At 38.5% G+C, this 24,261-nt stretch overlaps 2 protein-coding genes across 2 annotated transcripts in view; one reads left to right on the top strand and one right to left on the bottom strand.

Annotated features, from left to right (window-relative positions):
* fastkd1 (FAST kinase domains 1) overlaps positions 1-24,261 on the top strand; it is a 154,316-nt gene that overhangs the window by 61,861 nt on the left and 68,194 nt on the right. The gene's annotated exons all lie outside the window — the stretch shown is intronic.
* bbs5 (Bardet-Biedl syndrome 5) lies at positions 2,178-22,121 on the bottom strand. Its single transcript, XM_062069845.1, has 12 exons — positions 21,954-22,121; positions 18,659-18,741; positions 16,963-17,028; positions 16,833-16,882; positions 9,963-10,090; positions 9,748-9,883; positions 9,542-9,637; positions 4,210-4,272; positions 3,989-4,123; positions 3,816-3,899; positions 3,529-3,552; positions 2,178-3,454 (listed from the first exon to the last, which is right to left on the bottom strand). The coding sequence occupies exons 1-12, from the start codon at positions 22,013-22,015 to the stop codon at positions 3,353-3,355; spliced, it is 1,029 nt and encodes a 342-aa protein (XP_061925829.1). The 5' UTR covers positions 22,016-22,121; the 3' UTR covers positions 2,178-3,352.

The following is a 24,261-nucleotide window of genomic DNA, read 5'->3' as shown; positions in this document are numbered from 1 at the left end:
TAAAAGCCAAAAGCAGTGAAGTTGTCACGTTGTGTAAATGGTAAATAAAAAGAGAAAACAATGATTTGCAAATCCTTTTCAACTTATATTCAATTGAATAGACTGCAAAGACAATATATTTTATGTTCACACTGAGAAACTTACTTTTTTCTTTACAAATAACCATGAACTTAGAATTTAATGGCAGCAACACATTGCAAAAAAGTTGTCACAGGAACATTTTTACCACTGTGTTACATGGCCTTTCCTTTTAACAACACTCAGTAAAGGTTTGGGAACTGAGGAGACACATTTTTGAAGTGGAATTCTTTCCCATTCTTGCTTGATGTACAGCTTAAGTTGTTCAACAGTCCGGGGTCTCTGTTGTGGTATTTTAGGCTTTATATTGCTGGACTACAGGCAGGCCAGTCTAGTACCTGCACTATTTTACTACGAAGCCACGCTGTTGTAACACGTGGCTTGGCATTGTCTTGCTGAAATAAGCAGGGACGTCCATGATAACGTTGCTTGAATGGCAACATATGTTGCTCTAAAACCTGTATGTACCTTTCAGCATTAATGGCGCCTTCACATATGTGTAAGTTACCCATGCCTTGGCCACTAATACACCCCCATACCATCACACATGCTGCCTTTTACACTTTGCGCCTAGAACAATCCGGATGGTTCTTTTCCTCTTTGTCCAGAGTTTCCAAAAATGAAAAAAAATGTGGACTCGTCTGACCACAGAACACTTTTCCATTTTGCATCAGTCCATCTTAGATGAGCTCGGGCTCATGCCGTCCTCGGAGAAGTAAATCTCAGTGTTTTTGGGTGTTGTTGATAAATGGCTTTGGCTTTGCATAGTAGAGTTTTAACTTTCACTTACAGATATAGCGACCAACTGTAGTTACTGACAGTGGTTTTCTGAAGTGTTCCTGAGCCCATGTGGTGATATCCTTTACACACTGATGTGGCTTTTTGATGCAGTACCGCCTGAGGGATCCAAGGTCTGTAATATCATCGCTTACGTGCAGTGATTTCTCCAGATTCTCTGAATCTTTTGATGATATTACGGAGCGTAGATGGTGAAATCCCTGAATTCCTTGCAATAGCTGGTTGAGAAATGTTGTTCTTAAACAATTTTCTCAGGCATTTGTTGACAAAGTGGTGACCCTCTTTCCGTCCTTGTTTGTGAATGACTGAGCATTTCATGGAAGCTGCTTTTATACCCAATCATGGCACCCACCTGTTCCCAATTAGCCTGTTCACCTGTGGGATGTTCCAAATAAGTCTTTGATGAGCATTTCTCAACTTTCTCACTCTTTTTTGCCACTTGTGCCAGCTTTTTAAAAACGTGCTGCAGGCATCAAATTCCAAATGAGCTGATTTATTTAAAAAAAAAAAAAAGGTTTACCAGTTCGAACATTAAATATCTTGTCTTTGCAGTGTATTCAATTAAATATAAGTTGAAAAGGATTTGCAAATCATTGTATTCTGTTTTTATTTACCATTTACACAACGTGACAACTTCACTGCTTTGGGCTTTTGTACATGCATACATATAAATAATACAAAATTGTAACTATTATTTTTCAAATCTAAAACAGATTTTAATAATAATGTTAAAATTGAGCCTTCTGCTGTTGCCCTATTAACTACTTTTGGAACTTTATTGGCACTGCACTTAAAAAGTACAACAAAATGGGTTTTCAGTACGGTCTAGAACAGACATACAATTGACAGGGTAGACAGAACAGGAAGACAGATGGGTATATAGTAGGGCTGTTAGAAATAAAGTTAACTCATGTGATTAATCACAAAAAAATATTGCATTAATCATGTATATATATGTACTTGATCTATCACACAATTTATTTTGACTGTACATGCTCCTTTCACTTACCTGAAAGGCGGTAGGTAGGGGTTGTTGTACGGTCAGTGATCAGGTCAGTAAAGAGATGAGTGAGAAGACTGGTGTGTTTGCTGGGAAATTTCACTTGAAAATAAAGTGTTGGGACTTTAAACTGTTACCAAGGTTTCAATAAATGATGTACATTCAAGTAAAACATTTTAAAAATGTTGCTGGATAGAATTTAAATAATGCAAGTGAGTAATAACCTGTGATTAATCACGATTAAACCAAACTTAAAAGTTTGATTAAATAAATAACCATTTGACAGCATTAATTTAAATCAATTTATTTGCTTTAAGTAGCTTACACATTTCATTTTACTCAATACACAAGTCAGTTTACAATAAATCTGCCGTGCACATATTCACTACAATGAAAAACTATCTATGCTACAAAAATATAATATAATAATCACAATATCTTCAAAGACAATGGGTGGGATCACCTGGAAGGGCCTTTTGTGTGCTTTTTATATTTGGGAGATGCTAGAAGGCTTCAAGGGAGGCACAGCAGCTTAAGAAAAATAACTTTTTTTAAAGCTTCTAAGCTAATGTCAATTATGTCAAAAGCCAAATTGATTGATTTTTAGTTTCTGATGAAAGTCTTTGGTGAGAAGAAAACTCCAGAAATATTTGTTATTGGGGAGTCCCCGAGAGAAATAGGCCATGTCCAAATCTGTTTGAATAATTTAAAAACGCATCTTTTTTAATGTGTGTAGACTGGTGAAATGGAGCTTTTACGTTTGTGTCCTAAAAGTATTTGTTTTGAAACACAGCCAATCATGAATGTACAGTAATCCCTTGCTTCATTTGTTCCAGGCCTGACTGTGGGAAATACATTTCTGCACATTCATGACCTTCTAAATAAGTTTTGTTTACACTACTAGAGCTTGTAAACATGAAATACCATCCACATGATCACCTTTACATTTTCCTAATCCAATATAGTAATGCTGCTTAAGGCTGAGCCAATCAGTGGCCACGATACTGAACAGCGCTATGATCACTTTGGTTTCATCTAGTGGCCAATATTACTGTAGTATTGATATTTTTAGTTCATTTAGACATTTGTATTTATGAAAAATTATAACTTAGGCCAAAAAACAAAAATCCATGATAGAATAAAGCTGCAAACTTCAAAATGCAATGTGGCGAGGGACTTATTAGTGTTGGTTTTCATTTTCCTGCAGCGGCAGACGTGCGTGTTTTCAGGTTTCTGATTGGCTCAAATGTGGTGTTTTGACATTAGGTGTTTTTATGTGGACTGATATTTTTTTTAACTCCATTTGTGTGAATGGAGATTTTTTTTCAACATCAGTGTGCATTTTTTTCAACATCTGTGTTCTGTTGACATGACATTATAGTCTCTGAGGAGAGGGCACACATTGAACACCTACACTAAAGGTACATATGGTGACCCACCCCAAGCATAGAGATTACATCATTGATCAATATCATTTCAGTTTATGACTTCCCACAGTCCTTGGAGAGTGAATCCTTCCTTCAGCTTTTCAATGGCGAGGCCCAGCTCCTCAGAAAAAACGGGTTCACGGTCTTGTTGCTTCAAACAACAAAAAGGATGTGTATTAGATCTTGTACTAAAGTACATGAGTAATGTATGTTGTGTGAACTTACCTTGTTGCCATCAGCAAAATAGGCCTGTGGGCAAGCAAACGTTTGTATAAATTAGTTGTTTAAAATTTGATCAAAACTGAATTCACTTGTTTAGATTTTTAGATATGAACGACATGAGTACCTAATGTGTTACATGGTCAATACTATATTTTGACTATGAAATTGGTCGCTATGGTATTCGAGTGTCACTTTCTAAAATAATTGGTGACGCGGCAGGTGGTTAGTCAGCAGCTATTCTGAGAGCTGGAACATGAAGCTGAGTGAGGAAGGCAAACAGGCCCACTCACAGTGAAAGCATCCGTCTGCTCGTCAGGCTCAATTTCCACATCATCCGGATGCTGCTCCATGGTCACTTCTTCCAAAGGCAGCGGCTGTAATAAACAACACTCTCTTTTCAAACTGAGATCATGAAAAAATAGCAGAAAGGAACAGAGGTTATTTAGAGTTCATATTTGATGACCTTTTCTTCCATTTCATATTCCACTCCAAAGATGGGGTTGGCAGAGAACACCTTATGGAGCGAGTTGATTTCTTTAAGAGCATCCTGAAGTTTATCCACAGGGTCAATCTTAAACCCCAGCACATAGCCGCCACTCTACAAGCAACAACAAAAATACACATTATTATTTACTGGCCAGAGAACAAACAGGTAAACAAACGCCTGTGATGAAAACAACTGACCTGGCGGGAACTCTCGATCACCAAAGCCAAACCAAATTTGGAGTCTCTTATTCTGATAGACCACTTTAAGAGGAAAAGGTGGAAAAATAAATACGTAAAACATCCCACATGCAACATTAGACAACAGTAGAGGCCAAACGTTAGGACACACCTTCTCAATTTTTTATTTTCATGACTATTTACATTGTAGATCATGGATGTCAAACTGTGGCCCGTGGGCCAAATTTGGCCCACCGTGTAATTTTATTTGGCCCTTGAGGCAATATCAAATTAACACTAGAGCTGGCCCGCCGATTATATACAGCGGCAGTGCCGCGGTAACACTGCATTCACCGCTAATTCTCATACTTGCCAACCCTCCCGGGAAACTCCCAAATTTCAGTGCCCCTACCTAAAATCGTCACGTCCGCTTTTAATCCAGTCCAACCCCGCCCACCTCAACCGACGCACGGAGGGGGGGATGGCGGGGGTGTATATTGCAGCCCGGAAGAGTTAGGGCTGCCTGGGATTCTGGGTATTTGTTCTGTTGTGTTTATGTTGTGTTACGGAGCGGATGTTCTCCCGAAATGTGTTTGTCATTCTTGTTTGGTGTGGATTCACAGTGTGGCGCATATTTCTAACAGTGTTAAAGTTATTTATATGGGCACCCTCAGTGTAACCTGTATCGCTGTTGATCAAGTATGCGTTGCATTCATGTGTGTGTGCTTACAGAAGCCGCACATATCTTGTGACTGGGCCGGCACGTTGTTAGAATGGATGAAAAGCGGACGTGACGACAGCTCGTAGAGGACGTTTAAGGCAGTGCCTTTAAGGCACGCCCCCAAGAATGTGGTCCTGTTTGATCACGAGATATAATGACTGATGAACACCTTCGTTCGATAATGAAGGTTGCCTCAGCTCAAAGCCTGAGCCCCGACATTAATGAACTAGCATCCAAGAAAAGATGCCAGGTATCTGGCTTGGGCACATCAGATTAGATCAGTGTGTTGCAAACTGAGCAGTTTAAAGTCCTGAATGGTTGGTTTATTCATTGTTATTTTATTTTCAAATTTATTAGCCTGTGGAAAAAGTTAATGTTAATATTTACCTCAGAAGGCTGCAAATAGAAAAGAGGCATTCAATCAATCAATCAATGTTTATTTATATAGCCCTAAATCACAGGTGTCTCAAAGGGCTGTACAAGCCACAACGACATCCTCGGTACAGAGCCCACATACGGGCAAGGAAAAACTCACCCCAGTGGGACGTCGGAGAATGACTATGAGAAACCTTGGAGAGGACCGCATATGTGGGTAACCCCCCCCCTCTAGGGGAGACCGAAAGCAACGGATGTCGAGTGGGTCTGACATAACATTGTGAAAGTCCAGTCCACAGTGGATCCAACACATCAGCGGGAGTCCAGTCCACAGCGGGGCCAACAGGAAACCATCCCGAGCGGAGACGGGTCAGCAGCGCAGAGATGTCCCCAACCGATGCACAGGCTAGTGGTCCACCCGGGGTCCCGGCTCTGGACAGCCAGCACTTCATCCATGGCCACCGGACCTATGCAACTCCCCCTCGCAAGGGACAGGGGAGAAGAGGAGAGAAGAAAAGAAACGGCAGATCAACTGGTCTAAAAAAGGGGGGGTCTATTTAAAGGCTAGATTATACAAATGAGTTTTAAGATGGGACTTAAATGCTTCTACTGAGGTAGCATCTCTAACTGTTACCGGGAGGGCATTCCAGAGTACTGGAGCCCGAATAGAAAACGCTCTATAGCCCGCAGACTTTTTTTTGGCTCTGGGAATCACTAATGAGCCGGAGTTCTTTGAACGCACATTTCTTGCCGGGACATATGGTACAATACAATCGGCGAGATAGGCTGGAGCTAAACCGTGTAATATTTTATACGTAAGTAGTAAAACCTTAAAGTCGCATCTTAAGTGCACAGGAAGCCAGTGCAAGTGAGCCAGTATAGGCGTAATATGATCAAACTTTCTTGTTTTGTCAAAAGCCTTGCAGCCGCATTTTGTACCAACTGTAATCTTTTAATGCTAGACATAGGGAGGCCCGAAAATAATACGTTACAGTAATCGAGACGAGACGTAACGAACGCATGAATAATGATCTCAGCGTCGCTAGTGGACAAGATGGAACGAATTTTAGCGATATTACGGAGATGAAAGAAGGCCGTTTTAGTAACACTCTTAATGTGTGACTCAAACGAGAGAGTTGGGTCGAAGATAATACCTAGATTCTTTACCGAGTCTCCTTGTTTAATTGTTTGGTTGTCAAATGTTAAGGTGGTATTATTAAATAGATGTTGGTGTCTAGCAGGACCGATAATCAGCATTTCCGTTTTCTTAGCGTTGAGTTGCAAAAAGTTAGCGGACATCCATTGTTTAATTTCATTAAGACACGCCTCCAGCTGACTACAGTCCGGCGTGTTGGTCAGCTTTAGGGGCATGTAGAGTTGGGTGTCATCAGCATAACAGTGAAAGCTAACACCGTACTTGCGTATGATGTCACCCAGCGGCAGCATGTAAATACTAAAGAGTGCAGGGCCAAGAACCGAACCCTGGGGAACTCCGCACGTTACCTTGACATAGTCCGAGGTCACATTGTTATGGGAGACGCACTGCATCCTGTCAGTAAGATAAGAGTTAAACCAAGACAAGGCTAAGTCTGACATACCAATACGTGTTTTGATACGCTCTAATAAAATATTATGATCGACGGTATCGAAAGCGGCGCTAAGATCAAGAAGCAGCAACATAGATGACGCATCAGAATCCATCGTTAGCAATAGATCATTAGTCATTTTTGCGAGGGCTGTCTCCGTAGAGTGATTTGCCCTGAAACCGGATTGAAAAGGTTCACAGAGATTGTTAGTCACTAAGTGTTCATTTAGCTGCTGTGCGACAGTTTTTTCGAGAATTTTGGAAATAAACGGAAGGTGGGAGACCGGTCGGTAGTTTACCATGAGGTCAGGATCGAGGTTAGGTCTTTTGAGCAGAGGATGAATAACCGCTTTTTTGAATGCTAGGGGAACAGTGCCGGAGGAAAGTGATAAGTTTATAATATTTAACACTGATGGACCTAATAATACAAACAGTTCCTTGATAAGTTTCCCAGGAAGTGGGTCAAGTAAACATGTTGTTTGTTTTATCCCACTTACACGCTGTAATAATTCCTCTAATGTTATTTCATCAAAAATAGAGAGACTATTTTGGAGGGCAGTGTCCGTCGTATATACAGTCGTATTTGTGTTAATAGAGCCCAGTTGTAGCTGGGATGCGTTGTCTTTAATCTCCTTTCTAATGAGTTCAATTTTCTTATTAAAGAAATTCATAAAATCATCTGCCGAGTGGGTGGAGCTACTGGGAGGAGTCCCTTGTTGGGTTAGCGATGCTACTGTACTAAACAGAAATTTAGGATCGTTTTTGTTGAGGCGGATGAGATTTGAGTAGTATTTAGCTTTAGCAAAGGTAAGCATGCGTTTATAAGTTATTAAACTATCACTCCATGCTTGATGGAAAACCTCAAGTTTAGTCGCGCGCCATTTGCGTTCCAGTTTTCTACATGATAATTTATGAGCTCTAATTTCTTCTGTAAACCATGGGGTGCGCCTTTTAGGGGCCCTTTTTTGCTTTAGCGGTGCTATACTATCAATAATTTCGCGCAAGGCATCGTCAAAGTTGTTAGTGAGTTTATCAATAGAGCCGACATAATTTGGGAATGGTTTTTCAATTTTTATTTAAATTATATTTGATATGCCATTGATATTTTTTTATTATTATTATTTGAAACTCGATTTTGCATGTCACTATAAAGTTATATAAGCCTTGCTTGTTCAATATTCAATGCAAAACTTGTTTGGGTCCCTATTAAAAGGTTAATTTGTTCAACCTTGGCCGGCGGCTTTGTTCAGTTTTAAATTTTGGCCCACTCTGTATTTGAGTTTGACACCCCTGTTGTAGATTGTCACATCAAAACTATGAACGAACACATGTGGAGTTATGTACTTAACAAAAAAAGGTGAAATAACTGAAAACATGTTTTATATTATAGTTTCTTCAAAATAGTCACCCTTTGCGCTGATTACTACTTTGCACACTCTTGGCATTCTCTCTATGAGCTTCAGGAGGTGGTCACCTGAAATGGTTTTCACTTCACAGGTGTGCTTGAAGCTCATGGAGAGAATGCCAAGAGTGTGGAAAGCAGTTATCAAAACAAAGGGTGGCTATTTTGAAGAAACTAGAATATAAAACATGTTTTCAGTTATTTCACCTTTTTTTGTTAAGTACATAACTCCACATGTGTTCATTCGTAGTTTTGATGTGACAGTCTACAATGTAAATAGTCATGAAAATAAAGAAAACATTGCATTGAATGAGGAGAAGGTGTGTCTTAACTTTTGGCTGTACTGTACGTAAAATGTCATAGGAAATTCATAGGAAATCTAAGCATATTTTAGTTGCAGCCCTTAAAGGGGCCCTATTAAGCAAAACCAACTGTTTTAATCTATTGGTACCTGCTGTTGTGTATTTGGGATCTGCATAAGTCCCGAAAATGTTAAATCAAACCATGAAAGCATTGCAGAGATATTTAAAAAAAAATATTCTTGCCTCCTTCTTACTTTCGCCAAACGAGCTGTTTGGAATGTGCACAATTGGTAACGTCACAAAATTGGGAAAACCGATGATCCATACATAGCAATAAGTAGCCAAAGTGGGTTCTTTTTGGCTCTCCTCTTGTGGGGCAGACATACATGCCCACACATCCTCCGCTGTTACCATTTCAAATAAAAAAAAGTGTATAGTTCTCGCTTAAATCTGTCAGTAAACTTGCTATGGAAGCGCTAAAAACTACCTCAAAGTAGGCGGGAGAAGACGCAATGGAAGTGGCGGCAGTAAATAAGACTGCCCAAAAAACGGCGCATCCTGAAGCGGCTTGAAAATGGTGTGTAAAATAAAATGTATGCAAAAAGAACGACTATAACATGGTATGTAGACAACAAGGAAGTGTTTTAAATATAGAAAAAAAAAATCATAATATGACCCTTTTTAAAAGTATCACTTTATAATGATAAAAAATGATCTGACAGTGTCAATTAAAACCAAGCCTTATTTTCTTTGTAAAAGCCGAACTTCTACAATAACTGAGTCCAATCACATGAAATGATAGTTCATGTTTTTTGAAAATTACCTGGCAGTTTCCAGCATACACGGTATTATTGTACACAATTAAAAAGGACTTAAGATGATATCAAAACGCATCAAATATATAATTCAGCTAATCTCCTGGTGGGAAATGTTTGCTCTTTCAGTTGAAGTAAAGACAATATACGTACAATCTGGAGGTAAGGAATGCTGACATTGAAGCTCTCGTTCATATTTGCATGCCAGACTATCCGCACATTTGTGATGAAAAAAGTTCCAAGGTTCCCCTAAGAGATAGAAATGATGTGTCAACAAGTACTCCACACTTGATGACATTGGTTTCTATAACTAAAACACTGTAAGGGACAAGCGGTAGAAAATGGATGGCTGGATGTACCTGATCACTGGATAAATTCCAGACTCCATTGATTTTGTCATAAACTTGCTCCCTTGGTAAGAGACGCAAGTTTTTGTTCTGAATAAGCGCAGCCCGCAATTTGAGATCTCTGTACATTTTAGAAGTTTCATAGGCTCTGTAAGAAAACAAAAAAACATCCAAAATATGAAGTCTTTTTTCTGACTCAGAGTTTGAGCTTCCACTGAATGTGTTACCTGTGCACAGCAATGACGGAGGTAAAGAGTCGGGGACTTCCTGGAACCACGTTAGTGAAGATGAACTCAAATCTTGTGTTGTTGGACTTGGTCAGAATGTAGAGGGCTTCGGTCTGGCCTCGGAGTTTCTGGAGAAAAATAATTCAGTTCATGGCTTTGCATGTTTGTCGGTCTTCGTCACATGTTGGTGAAGGTATTGATTTAGGGATGGGCGATATGGCCTGAAATCGATATTGCGATATATATTGTAGCCTTTTGCGATAACAGTTTATACTGAATCAGGATATGCTATTTGTTATGTGAATTACAATAGATCCATTTCCAAACTAATTTAGCTGTTGACGTCAGTGATAACATATTTTCAGTTGCATTATTTTATCAAACTATTATTAATCTACTTGGTAATTTACTGTTACCAGATGGTTACTTTCTATTGTAACTATCAACACTTCTGTTAAAGGGGTTGTTTGCAACATTTACACAGATGTCTAGAGGGCGCCAACTTTCTCGCACGTAATTACGTAGGTACGTAACACATGCTCGCACATTACTTTTAGGTGTTGTTAGCTAATAATAGCAATTTGGATAGCTGATGTTAGCCGTCATTGAAGGTATATTCTATCATAACAACATGACTGCAAATTGTTTGTCGCTTCCCTTTGGCTGCTTTTGTATGTGTGCGTGTTGACGAGACTGTGTGACTGACCGCCGTAAACACCAATCATTTTTATTTGGGCCGAATTACATAAACTTTGTAATTGTGAAACATATAGACCAGGGGTGTCCAAACTTTTTCCACTGAGGGCCGCACTCTGAAAAATCAAAGCAAGCGGGGGCCATTTTGATATTTTTTATTTTAAAACCAATACAATATATGTATAAAAAATATACATTTAGGCCTCCACTCAGGCTTGATCCCGGGGACCCCAAAGGGTTTTGGTCAAAAAAATATAAAAAATGTGTCATTACTCAGTATTATTATTTTTATTATTATTCAAGTTTTAAATCTCTAGATCAACATTAGGTTTTTCTGTCAATATAACGGTTTTAAAGATTTAAGTTGTATGCTCTTGTTGTCAAAGAAAACCCTGTTTTTTTAATGGAAAAAATACAAAATATGCAATATTTTCACACAATACAATTTTTAAGTGGAATATTTGAGATTATATAATAATTGGAGCCTTAAAAAGGTCAATAACTCATAACAACATTGATTTTAATTCATTATTATTTTTTGAGCAATGACACTTAAAAACAAATCACATTAAAATTATTGAGGATCCAAATAATTATAGTGTTAAAAAATAAATTATATATATATATTTTTTACTGTTTACTTTTAACACAATAATCTCGAGATCAACTTCAGATCTATCCGTCAATTATACGTTTTATTGTTATTTATGTTTTTCGTTTGTTCGTTTTAGGCCCTTCTTTAAAAAAAACAACTCAGTTTTTTATATGGCAAACACAAAATATGCAACATTTTCCCCAAAAATATCTCAAATGTGACGCAATTGGAGCCTTGAATAGGTCAATAATTCATAATGACATTGATTTTGATTCATTATTATTTTTTAAAGAAAGAAACAGCCTGCATGGCAGCTTTGTGTTATTAGAGTAAACATTGCGACATTTTCTTGTTACATTTCACCTGTTTGCTCTTTTATACCACCTACCATGTTTTTAATTTTTTTCAATCGTATTTTTAAAATGTGCCGTGGGGCCGTTAAAAAATGACCTGCGGGCCACAAATGGCCCCCGGGCGGCACTTTGGACACCCCTGATATAGACAATTGTCAAAGAAATGTAATCTGTTAAACCACTAATGCTAACATAAAATAGCCGATGGTGTTCTTGTTATATTTTTGGCTTTAAAAAATTTTTCATTATTAGCACTCATTCTTCTGTTGTTTGGATACTTTACATTAGTTTTGGGCGATACTACACATTTGGGTATCGATCCAATACCAAGTAGTTACACTGGCATTATGGGTCATACCAAAAATGATACTTACAATTTTCAAGACCATTCAAGTATTACATTTTTCACAATTATAATCTGACAAAAACACAGGATGGCGAAAAACCAAAAGATTTTGTGACAGTAAAAATGTTTATGTAATTACTGTAGTATCAACCATTTATGAATACTATATTTGGTATCGTTACTGTCGATATTTGTATCAATCCGCCACAAATGTTGACATTCAAGAGCTCATCTTGGCGGTGAGCATGGCTTCTTGTATCCTCCTGTCCTTCATGTTTAGCTAGTACTTGTCTTTCAGTGATGATGGGAACATGAACATGAACATGAACATTAATTAATGTATTCCGGCAGACAGACATATATAGCAACACTTCATCACTCTTTGGAATTTGACAGACATGGGATACGAGAAATAAAGCAAGAATGCTTATCCATGTCCCGCTCCTATTTTACAATCAACTTATAGTTGGTTATATAAGTTGGTTATATAGTCCAAGTTTCAACAGCAGATTTGATGGATACATGACAATTTCAGAACAAGTATAACATATGATAATGGATGATAATGACAAGTCTGTATACATACACCAATATGGATATATTTAGTTTGATTCATTGATTTATTTATTTTTTTGTTGTTGTTTTCATTTGGTTTCTTAGTCCACATGATGTCCAATTCACGTTTCTTCTTGTGTTATTTTGTGCAGATTCATGAACCAATTTTTCCATGTGGTCATTTATGTCTACGTGATGGCCCAGTTTAAGTCTGATTATAATCCATTTCCAGTTTTGTGGTTTGAGTGTCCAGATAACCCCGCGCAGACCGAAAGTGGCCCCTGTAGAATGCAATGCAAATTTCCATGAGAGGAAGTCAATCTTCTTCTTATAAGAAATTACATTCATTATTCCTCGTCTTCCTCTTCATCCTCCATAGCTTTTGCTCCAGCAGACTTTTTGAATTCCGCACGCAGTAAGGCCATTTCATCCTTGGTCTCCGCGATATCAGACCTAATTTTTCTGATTGCGGTCAGGACTTCCCTCTTCCCAGCGAAGTCCGACCCCATCTTTCTCAGCCTGCGGTACACCAGGAAAAGACCACCGCCCAGGCAAATCATGCCCACCACCATGGATGCGTAAATAATCACATATTCCACACTTGTTCCAGCCGTCCATCTTGTAGCCGGCTAGAAGGTCCCATCAGGACAGGTCGGCTCACCCGGGCCCAGACGTCTGCTGGAAAACACTTTGTCAATAGCATTGAGCAACCATGAGATTCGCTCCATATTGCCTGGGTATCTTTCGTCTTCTGAAGCCTTGTCTGGTGTGTTATGTCCCTTATTCCACAGTGAGTTATTTTGCACCTGTGTCCCACAGTTGAGATAGTCCAAACAATTAGTCATGTTTTTGATGGTTTCCCAACAACACATTTTTTACCGCAAGGTTGAACACTCTTAGGCTAGAAGACAGTTTAATTTCTCCGCTCACATTGTCCCCCAGTTTCACCCCCGCTATAGATAACGTTTGAGCCTTGAATGTGGAATTCACCATGTTATGTTTGAATTTCTGGATACCCCTGAGTTCATGTTGACCATCTCTGAGTGGAAACAGACTGTATATTTGCAGGTAGAGCCCTTTTTGAGGCCATAAACATAACTTGATGGCTACTGTATTGGATTATATCAGGGGTCTCAAACTCAATTTACCTGGGAGCCACTGGATGCAGAAACTGGGTGAGGCTGGGCCGCAAGAAAAGATTTCTTAAAAAAATCTAACATGCACTTTTTAATGAATTCACCTTCTTTGAATGGCTATCCCGCAGTAGCAACATACTTGCCAACCCTCCCGGGGCAACCATTCTCCTGAATTTGTCCCGAGTTTAGCCCGGACAACAATATTAAGGGCGTGCCGTGATGGCACTGCCTTTAACCTCCTCTACAACCAGTCACATGTTGTATGAGGCTTCTGCAGACACATGTAAGTGACTGCAAGACATACTTGGTCAACAGCCATATAGGTCACACTGAGGGTGCCGTTTAAACAACTTTAACACTGTTACAAATATGCGGCCACCTCAACCGACGCACGGAGGGGGTGGGGGGCAAGGGTATTGGTGGTAGCTGGTGTGTATATTCTAGCCCGGAAGAGTTAGGGGTGCATGGGATTCTGGGTATTTGCTCTGTTGTGTTTATGTTGTGTTACGGTGCGGATGTTCTCCCGAAATGTGTTTGTCATTCTTGTTTGGTGTGGGTTCACAGTGTGGCGCATATTTGTAACAGTGTTAAACTTGTTTATACGGACACCCTCAGTGTGAAGTGTGTGGCTGTTAATCAAGTATGTCTTGCAATCACTTACGTGTGTCAGCAGAAGCCAAATTCGACATGTGACTGGGCTGGCACGCTGTTTGTACAGGTTGTAGAGGGCGCTAAAGGCAGTGCCATCACGGCACGCCCTTCATATTGTTGTTTGGGTGAAAATCGGCAGACATTCGAGAGAATGGTTGCTCTGAAATTCAGGAGTCTCCCAGAAAAATCGGGAGGGTTGGCAAGTATGACGCTGTCAAGCGCCATTCATATAAAACTTGCGGGCCACACTAACGTTAAATTTTCATATTAAGGTGCGGGCTGCAAAATAACGTCTCGCGGGCCGCAATTGGCCCGCGGGCCGCATGTCTGAGACCCCTGGATTATATCATGTAGTTTAAGAAAATTACTCATTATGAACAGATCATTGGTATGAGCTCCATATGGGGCATAATGTATAATTCTAATTGCCTTTTTCTGGAGCTTAAATAGCGGTTCAATAGTTTCCCTGTAGGTGTGCCCCCAAACTTCAGCGCAATACTGTAAATGCGGCAATAAAAGAGCTAAGTAAATCGTTTTAATTGAATTTCGATTTAGTAATTTCTGCATTTACCACAAAATGGAGACACCCTTAGCCAATTTAGACTGTACTGCTTTCACATGTGGTTTCCAAGTCAGTAGAGCGTCTATCTTAACCCCCATGACCTTGTGTTCATTTACTCTATTTATCGACGTCCCGCTAACTTCTATGTGTACGCTTTTTTCCATTCCCCTTCTCCTGAAGAGGATATATTTTGTTTTTGAGAGATTTAGTGATAATTTATTTATTAAAAATCACAAATGAATTTTTTTTATAGCAGGTATCCACATTTCCAGAATCCATCTCGATGCCTTGTTTGTGTAAAAACCCTGTCACCTGAGCTTCCACGGATTTGATCTCCTCCTCATTTGGGTTCACACTGAGCCCTGCTGTTGCACCGGCTTAGCTCCTGGGCCTTATTTTCAGGCCAGTCACTATGACATTGGTGAGTTTCCCAACTTGCTCGAGCTCCTCAACTCTGTTGGTCAGGGATTTTATTTCTTGGTCCTTGAGGTAACGGATCTCCTTCATGAAGTTGTCCAACTGGACCTTGATGCCATCAAGGCTTTCCAGTTGGCCCTCGACACCCTCAAGGGTGACCAAGACTGTTCCATATTTATCCGAGATTGTTGACATTTCCGGTGGATTGGACTTGTCTTTTCTGCGGTCTGGCATTATCAATCCTCTTGATTTCCAAACGGCTTTTCTGTCATCGGCTGTACTCTGCGTGCAGCAGAGGTTGTTATGTTATGTTATGGAAGCGGGATTAGTACACGGCTTTGCACCATGGAGGGACGTTAGCTTCTAGCAAAGACGCTGTGAAATTTGTGGGACACAGCTAGAATGTGTCATCAACTTGCATTATTATGAAATAGTGATAGTATTAAAATCTTTATTGTCGGCCATATTTATGTCATTTATATCAAATATCGTCAATGTCGCGCAACCCTATATTAATTACAGTGAAAGCTCTAAAATTGAATGCTCCAATTCAGAATTAAAGGCAAATTGTTGTGGAAGAACTGAAACTACAGTACATCACTAGACTTGGGTTAAATAGGCAAGTAACCTGTGTTTTGCCTTTTTTGAAAGACTTATTCCAAAAGATGGACTAGTTTCAACAAGAGGTGTTAAGAGTCACTGAAGAATATAAACGGGAAGTTACACTACCGTTCAAAAGTTTGGGGTCACCCAAACAATTTTGTGGAATAGCCTTCATTCCTAAGAACAACAATGGACTGTCGAGTTTCAGATGAAAGTTCTCTTTTTCTGGCCATTTTGATTCGTTTAATTGACCCCACAAATGTGATGCTCCAGAAACTCAATCTGCTCAAAGGAAGGTCAGTTTTGTAGCTTCTGTAACGAGCTAAACTGTTTTCAGATGTGTGAACCTGATTGCACAAGGGTTTTCTAATCATCAATTAGCCTTCTGAGCCAATGAGCAAACACATTGTACCATTAGAATACTGGAGTGATAGTTGCTGGAAATGGGCCTCTATACACCTATGTAGATATTGCACCAAAAACCAGACATTTGCAGCTAGAATAGTCATTTACCACATTAGCAATGTATAGAGTGTATTTCTTTAAAGTTAAGACTAGTTTAAAGTTATCTTCATTGAAAAGTACAGTGCTTTTCCTTCAAAAATAAGGACATTTCAATGTGACCCCAAACTTTAGAACGGTAGTGTATGTGACGTAAGTGGACTCACATTCAAAAATTTATGAATTGTTACTTATCAGTTTAGCTGTGACAATTTACACTTGACAGTTAATGTTTGCATTACAACTTTGTCATTTGTCATTAAAGTTAAGTGGTTTTCACATTTTACTTTTAACAGTTAACTTATATTTGCCTTGTTTTGGGAAATCTACAGTTAGAAACATTTTGACCCTGGAAGAGATTATTTTCAACATAGATGACCAGTACAAAGAATTGTTTTGGACCTTTTAGGTTCCAGTGTAAACTCAATGAAAATAGATTTACATTTTATACTCACCGAGTATGCTGTCCTTGTTGTGATGTTAATAATGGAGTTGTAACCCACAGCTGAAACAAAGTTATTGATAATCATTGATGGTGACAATACAACATTTTAATCCACATTGCTTGTCAAAATGTTTTCTCACATAAATTGATTCTCGGCAGGGCCAACGAATGCCAAATAATCCTCAGGTTTGTCACTAGAAGTCGCCCTGCAAAACACAATTAGATGTGTGTGTATATATATATATATATGGATAATAAAATGGTGTCCAGAGTGCGGCCTGGGGGCCATTTGCAACCCGCAGCTAATTTTTTATGCCCTGCGACACATTTCAAAAATACTATTACCAAAACAACAAAATGTGGAATCCAAAAGCAAATGAGTGAAATGTAACAAGAAAACATTTAAATGTTGACACGAATAACACAAAGCTGCCATGCAGGCTGTTTTTTTTCTTTAAAACGATCATTGCTCAAATTTTTTAAAATTAAAATCAATGTAATTATGAATTATTGACATTCAAAGCTGCAATATACTTATTGCATATTTTGTGTGTTTACCATATAAATTTAACAGGTTTTCTTTGACAAAAAAAGCATAAAGCATAAAATATAAATAAAAAATGTATAATTGATAGATTGATCTGAAGTTAATCTAGAGTTTTAAGTGTTGAAAGTAAAAATAATATATATTGATATGACTTATTTTCTAATGGTCATTGCTCAAAAAACAAAGATCCATAAACAGTGTTATGAATTATTTTCACATTTAAGACTCCAGTTACTTTACATCAAATATTCCACTTTAAACATGTTTTGGGGAAAAATGTTGCATATTTTGTGTTTTTGCCATAAAAACAGGATTTTCGTCGACAAAAAGGGCATATAACAGAAGAAATGTATAACTATTTGTCAACGGATATTCTTTAAGTTGATTTATATATATTATAGCGTTAAAAGTAATACCGGGTATATATAAATAAAATGAGAAAAACATTCCAAAAAAATCCCATTGTCTGATTTTTTTATAATTTAATTTGCAAATTATGGTGGAAAATAAGTATTTGGTCAATAACAAAAGTTCATCCCAACACTTCGTTTTATACCCTTTGTTGGCAATGACAGAGGTTAAAAAGTTTTCTGTAAGTCTTCACAAGGTTTGTTGCTGGTATTTTTAGCTCATTCCTCCATGCAGATCTCCTCTAGTGCAGTGATGTTTTGGGGCTGTCGCTGGGCAACACAGACTTTCAACTCCCTCCAAAGATTTTATACGGGGTTGACCACTCCAGGATCTTGAAATGCTTCTTACGAAGCCACTCCTTTGCCGGGCGGTGTGTTTGGGATCATTGTCGTGCTGAAAGACCCAGCCACGTTTCATCTTCAATGCCCTTGCTGATGGAAGGAAGGTTTCACTCAAAATCGCACGATACATGGCCCCATTCATTCTTTCCTTTACATGGATCAGTTGTCCTGTCTCTTTGCAGAAAAACATGATGTTTCCACCCCCATGCTTCACAGTAGGCATGGTGTTCTTTGGATGCAACGCAGCATCTCTTCTCCTCCAAACACCACAAGTTGAGTTTTTATCAAAAAGTTATATTTTGTTTTCATCTGACCATGTGACATCCTCCCAATACTCTTCTGGATCATCCAAAATGCTCTCTAGCAAACTTCAGACGGGCCTGGACATGTACTGATTTAAGCAGGGGTACACTGCAGGATTTGAGTCCCTGGTGATGGTATTTCATTGTTCAGTATGCAGCCCTCGGTAGAAAAGGTTAGGACACCACTGATGTAGAATATAACCATAACAGTTCCTCATGATAAAGTTTAAGGTACCTCGATCTCCGTTATTTCCTTTTGTGTCCTCGATGGAGTCCAAACAATCTATTAGCACTTCTCCAGGTCGAGTTTTCATCTGCCTGTGTGGACATGACACTGACATTTAGGATGACGACATCGACCTAGTATTTGTAATTTCACTGACATTTAGGAGGAGAATAGGAATATTACATGATGACGAAATCGACCTAGTATTAGTAATTAGTAATTACTAATACTAGGTCGATGTCGTCATCCTAAATATCAGTGTAATTACTAATACTAGGTTGATGTCGTCATTACTAATGTAATTACTAATTAGACTGACATTTAGGAGGAGAATAGGAATGAAATGATGACGACATCAACCTAGTATTAGTAATTAGACGGACATTTAGGAGACTAGGAATGAAATGATGACGACATCGACCTAGTATTAGTAATTACACTGGAATTTAGGAGGAGAATAGGAATGAAATGATGACGACATCCACCTAGTATTAGTAATTACACTGACATTTAGGAGACTAGGAATGAAATGATGACGAAATCGACTTAGTATTAGTAATTACACTGGCATTTAGGAAGAGAATAGGAATATTAAATGATGACGACATCGACCTAGTATTAGTAATTACTAATACTAGGTTGATGTCGTCATCGTAAATATCAGTGTAATTACTAATACTAGGTCAATGTCGTCATTACTAATTTAATTACTAATTACACTGACATTTAGGAGGAGACTAAGAATGAAATGATGACGACATGGACCTAGTATTAGTAATTACACTGACATTTAGGAGACTAGGAATGAAATGACTACATCGACCTAGTATTAGTAATTACACTGACATTTAGGAGGAGAATAGGAATGAAATGACTACATAGACCTAGTATTAGTAATTACACTGACATTTAGGAGGAGAATAGGAATGAAATGACTACATCGACCTAGTATTAGTAATTACACTGACATTTAGGAGGAGAATAGGAATAAAATGACTACATCGACCTAGTATTAGTAATTACACTGACATTTAGGAGGAAAATAGGAATGAAATTATGACGACATCGACCTATTATTAGTAATTACACTGACATTTAGAATGACGACATGGACCTAGTATTAGTAATTACACTGACATTTAGGAGGAGAATAGGAATGAAATGACTACATCGACCTAGTATTAGTAATTACACTGACATTTAGGAGGAGAATAGGAATGAAATGATGACGACATCGACCTAGTATTAGTAATTACACTGACGTTTAGAATGACGACATGGACCTAGTATTAGTAATTACACTGACATTTAGGAGGAGAATAGGAATGAAATGACTACATCGACCTATTATTAGTAATTACACTGACATTTAGAATGACGACATGGACCTAGTATTAGTAATTACACTGACATTTAGGAGGAGAATAGGAATGAAATGACTACATCGACCTAGTATTAGTAATTACACTGACATTTAGAATGACGACATGGACCTAGTATTAGTAATTACACTGACATTTAGGAGGAGAATAGGTATGAAATGACTACATCGACCTAGTATTAGTAATTACACTCACATTTAGGAAGAGAATAGGAATGAAATGATGACTACATCAACCTAGTATTAGTAATTACACTGACATTTAGGAGGAGAATAGGAATGAAATGATGACAACATCGATCTAGTATTAGTAATTACACTGACATTTAGGAGGAGAATAGGAATGAAATGATGACGACATCCACCTAGTATTAGTAATTACACTGGCATTTAGGAGGAGAATAGGAATATTAAATGATGACGACATTGACCTAGTATTAGTAATTAGCAATTACTAATACTAGGTCGATGTCATCATCCTAAATATCAGTGTAATTACTAATACTAGGTTGATATCATCATTACTAATGTAATTACTAATTACACTGACATTTAGGAGGAGACTAAGAATGAAATGATGACGACATTGACCTAGTATTAGTAATTACACTGGGATTTAGGAGGAGAATAGGAATGAAATGATGACGACATCCACCTAGTATCAGTAATTACACTGACATTTAGGAGGAGAATAGGAATGAAATGATGACGACATCCACCTAGTATTAGTAATTAGACTGACATTTAGGAGAATAGGAATATTAAATGATGACGACATCGACCTAGTATTAGTAATTAGTAATTACTAATACTAGGTCGACGTCATCATCCTAAATATCAGTGTAATTACTAATACTAGGTCGATGTCATCATTACTAATTTAATTACTAATTACACTGACATTTAGGAGGAGAATAGGAATGAAATGATGACGACGTCGACCTAGTATTAGTAATTACACTGACATTTAGAATGACGACATGGACCTAGTATTAGTAATTACACTGACATTTAGGAGGAGAATAGGAATGAAATGACTACATCAACCTAGTATTAGTAATTACACTGACATTTAGGAGACTAGGAATGAAATGACAACATCGACCTAGTATTAGTAATTACACTGACATTTAGGAGGAGAATAGGAATGAAATGACTACATCGACCTAGTATTAGTAAACACTGACATTTAGGAGGAGAATAGGAATTAAATGATGACGACATCGACCTAGTATTAGTAATTACACTGACATTTAGGAGACTAGGAATGAAATGACTACATCGACCTAGTATTAGTAATTACACTGACATTTAGAATGACTACATCGACCTAGTATTAGTAATTACACTGACATTTAGGAGGAGAATAGGAATGAAATGACTACATCGACCTAGTATTAGTAATTACACTGACATTTAGAATGACGACATGGACCTAGTATTAGTAATTAGACTGACATTTAGGAGAATAGGAATTAAATGATGACGACATGGACCTAGTATTAGTAATTACACTGACATTTAGGAGGAGAATAGGAATGAAATGATTGACCTAGTATTAGTAATTACACTGACAGGAGGAGAATAGGAATGAAATGATTGACCTAGTATTAGTAATTACACTGACATTTAGGAGGAGAATAGGAAGGAAATGATGGACCGAGTATTAGTAATTACACTGACATTTAGGAGGAGAATAGGAATGAAATGATTGACCTAGTATTAGTAATTACACTGACATTTAGAAGAGAATAGGAATGAAATGATGGACCTAGTATTAGTAATTACACTGACATTTAGGAGGAGAATAGGAATGAAATGATGGACTTAGTATTAGGAGATCATTATTTGACGAACACTTGCTCGACGAATGTGGAGCTAAGCTAACTTTAGCGTCACCATGATTTCAGGAGTGTAACCTACTGTGCTGTTATATCGAAGCGAACGTCACGGTCCTCCCAAAGAGCATCTAAACCCGACGCCATGGCTTTCTGTAGTATCCCTTGAAAAGTGTGCAAGAAAGGTGGCTAAGGGAGCTAGCAGATCGGACGAGCTTCCACTAAGCTTCAGTATCCATGGCAACAGACGGCAAGCCGGAGGGACCATCCTCTTCTTCTGCTTTAACAGCGGTTGCTATCCATCATCTGGTGCGCTAGCGCCCCCTTGTGTTGGCCTCACATGTGCTCACTGGTGCAGTTGTGCTTCTGTCCCTCACTCAATTGACATGTTGCAGACGCAGCATTGGCTGCTGTGAGGCGAGAAATTGGGCCGCCATCTTGAAGTGGTGATGAGGAGCCGGTGACCAGCCTAAACTGACAGTTGACAGGTAGAAAACAAAGATGGTGTTCAGCGTTTTCCTGCTCAAATGAGCGGACTGTTGAAAATAGAAACCTGGGGATTACTTTTCACAAGTAAGATTCAACATTAACGTACTATTGGTTGAATTTTGTGAAAAGAATATTAGCACAGAGTTGAGAAGGAGCAATCGTAGCCGCTAGCAAACAAGAGTGTGACCATAATAGAATTGCTTGTCAATGAAATTAATTACATTTAAAAATGCCATACTTGAATAACACAAAGTTGAAATAAATGATGAAGATAAAGATTGTAAAAGCCAACAGGGGGTAAAAGTTAGGACCACAGTCCAGATTGTGTAGGGGGGGTATAAAGACTTTCAGGTATTTATATATATGTTTATGTTGAAGTATTTGGCAGACGCTTTTATCCAAAGCGACATACATAAAAATACATATAAAACAATCACTGTAAACATGATAATTTAAGGGAAGAATGTAATAGAAAATATCAATACAAAGTGTCAAGACAGAATAAACTCTGCTGCTGCAGCAACAGAGATACAGTCTATAGGTCCCTAAGATATATAGATATCTAATGTATTCATACATTGTATATGTAGCATGTATATATAACCTAATCATACAGTTTCTTGAATTTAAAAATTGCTGACCGTTTTTTCCCCCTTCTCTGGGATTATATTCCCAGTTTTGATCTCGGACATCTGGTCACTTATAGCATATAAGAATATTCTATTACTGTTAAGCAAACTATGAATAATAAAACATGTGTCCTTTATCATAGCTACACGTATGACAAAAAAGCGCGTGGAAATCAGTGGTATTCAGTGAGGTAAGATGAATGAAATGCGCTGACAGTTCATTGCTCCTGCCAAATGAATTGCACTGAGTGGAGCGGATCACCACTCCAAGATGGCGGCCCCGCATCTCGTCAGTGCCAGTAGGCAGTAGCGCTCCATGCTGCGTACCCTTAATAGATGTCTATGCCTCACTCCCTCATATTTTCTTCAACAACCTCATGCTCTTTAAAAGGTCTAGAGACGTTCTTTGGTGCACTCGTTCACTTATATTCAAGAATCCATTTAATTCTCCCTCCCATCAGCTCTCTCTTCATCACCTCCCCTTTGTCGCACAATATCTTCTACCGACTCCTCTTCCTGACACAACAAGTATCCAGTATCAAGTTCAAAGTTGTTCTATCCTTCACCTGCTCATCACCACTTCTTTTCTCCGGTCCTTTCTGCCCATCTTCAAAACTCTGACATGTTGTTATATTAGTTACAAATGTCTTCTTCTGTGTACCAGTCTGAATACTTTCCCCTTTAATTACACTTTTCAGTTCTGCTTCGCTGATGTTAACGTGCATTTTCAGTACGCTCTTTGCCAACTTGTCCGCCCTCTCATTCCCCAACACCACCCCCACATGTGCTGGCACCCAAAGAATGTTACCTAGCCCCCACTGTTATTTATTTGTGTGACCGTGCAAGATCTGATATAAAATGTCCTGTCTCCTGTCTGAGTGAAATGGTGTGATACTCTCAAGGACTGATGCCCAGTTATTTTGCAATGTTAGTCCCACCCATTTAATGCCACCAACACTGCCACCATCTCCACTGTGTACACACAGGGCACTAATACACCCTCATACCATCACAGATGCTGCCTTTTACACTTTGCGCCTAGAACAGTCCGGATGGATCTTTGCCTCTTTGTTCCGGAGGACACGACGTCCACAGTTTCTAGAAACAATTTGAAATGTGGACCCGTCAGACCACAGAAAACTTTTCCACTTTGGATCAGTCCATCTTAGATGAGCTCGGGCCCAGCCAAGCCGGCGGCGTTTCTGGGTGTTGTTGATAAATGGCTTTGGCTTTGCATAGTAGAGTTTTAACTTGCACTTACAGATGTAGCGACCA

Source organism: Entelurus aequoreus, linkage group LG14 (genome assembly GCF_033978785.1).
Source record: "Entelurus aequoreus isolate RoL-2023_Sb linkage group LG14, RoL_Eaeq_v1.1, whole genome shotgun sequence".
NCBI classification, from domain to species: Eukaryota; Metazoa; Chordata; class Actinopteri; order Syngnathiformes; family Syngnathidae; genus Entelurus; species Entelurus aequoreus.
Note: the sequence above shows the minus strand (reverse complement) of the source record. Positions and strands in the feature narration are given on the sequence as shown.

Coding starts and splice junctions, on each gene's coding strand:
- bbs5 (XM_062069845.1), bottom strand. CDS start 22,015: ATGGCGTCGGGTTTAGATGCTCTTTGGGAGGACCGTGACGTTCGCTTC. Junction 10,091..16,832: donor CAACAAGGACAGCATACTCG/GTGAGTATAAAA, acceptor ATTTTTCTCCAG/AAACTCCGAGGCCAGACCGA. Junction 4,124..4,209: donor TGATCGAGAGTTCCCGCCAG/GTCAGTTGTTTT, acceptor TGTTGCTTGTAG/AGTGGCGGCTATGTGCTGGG.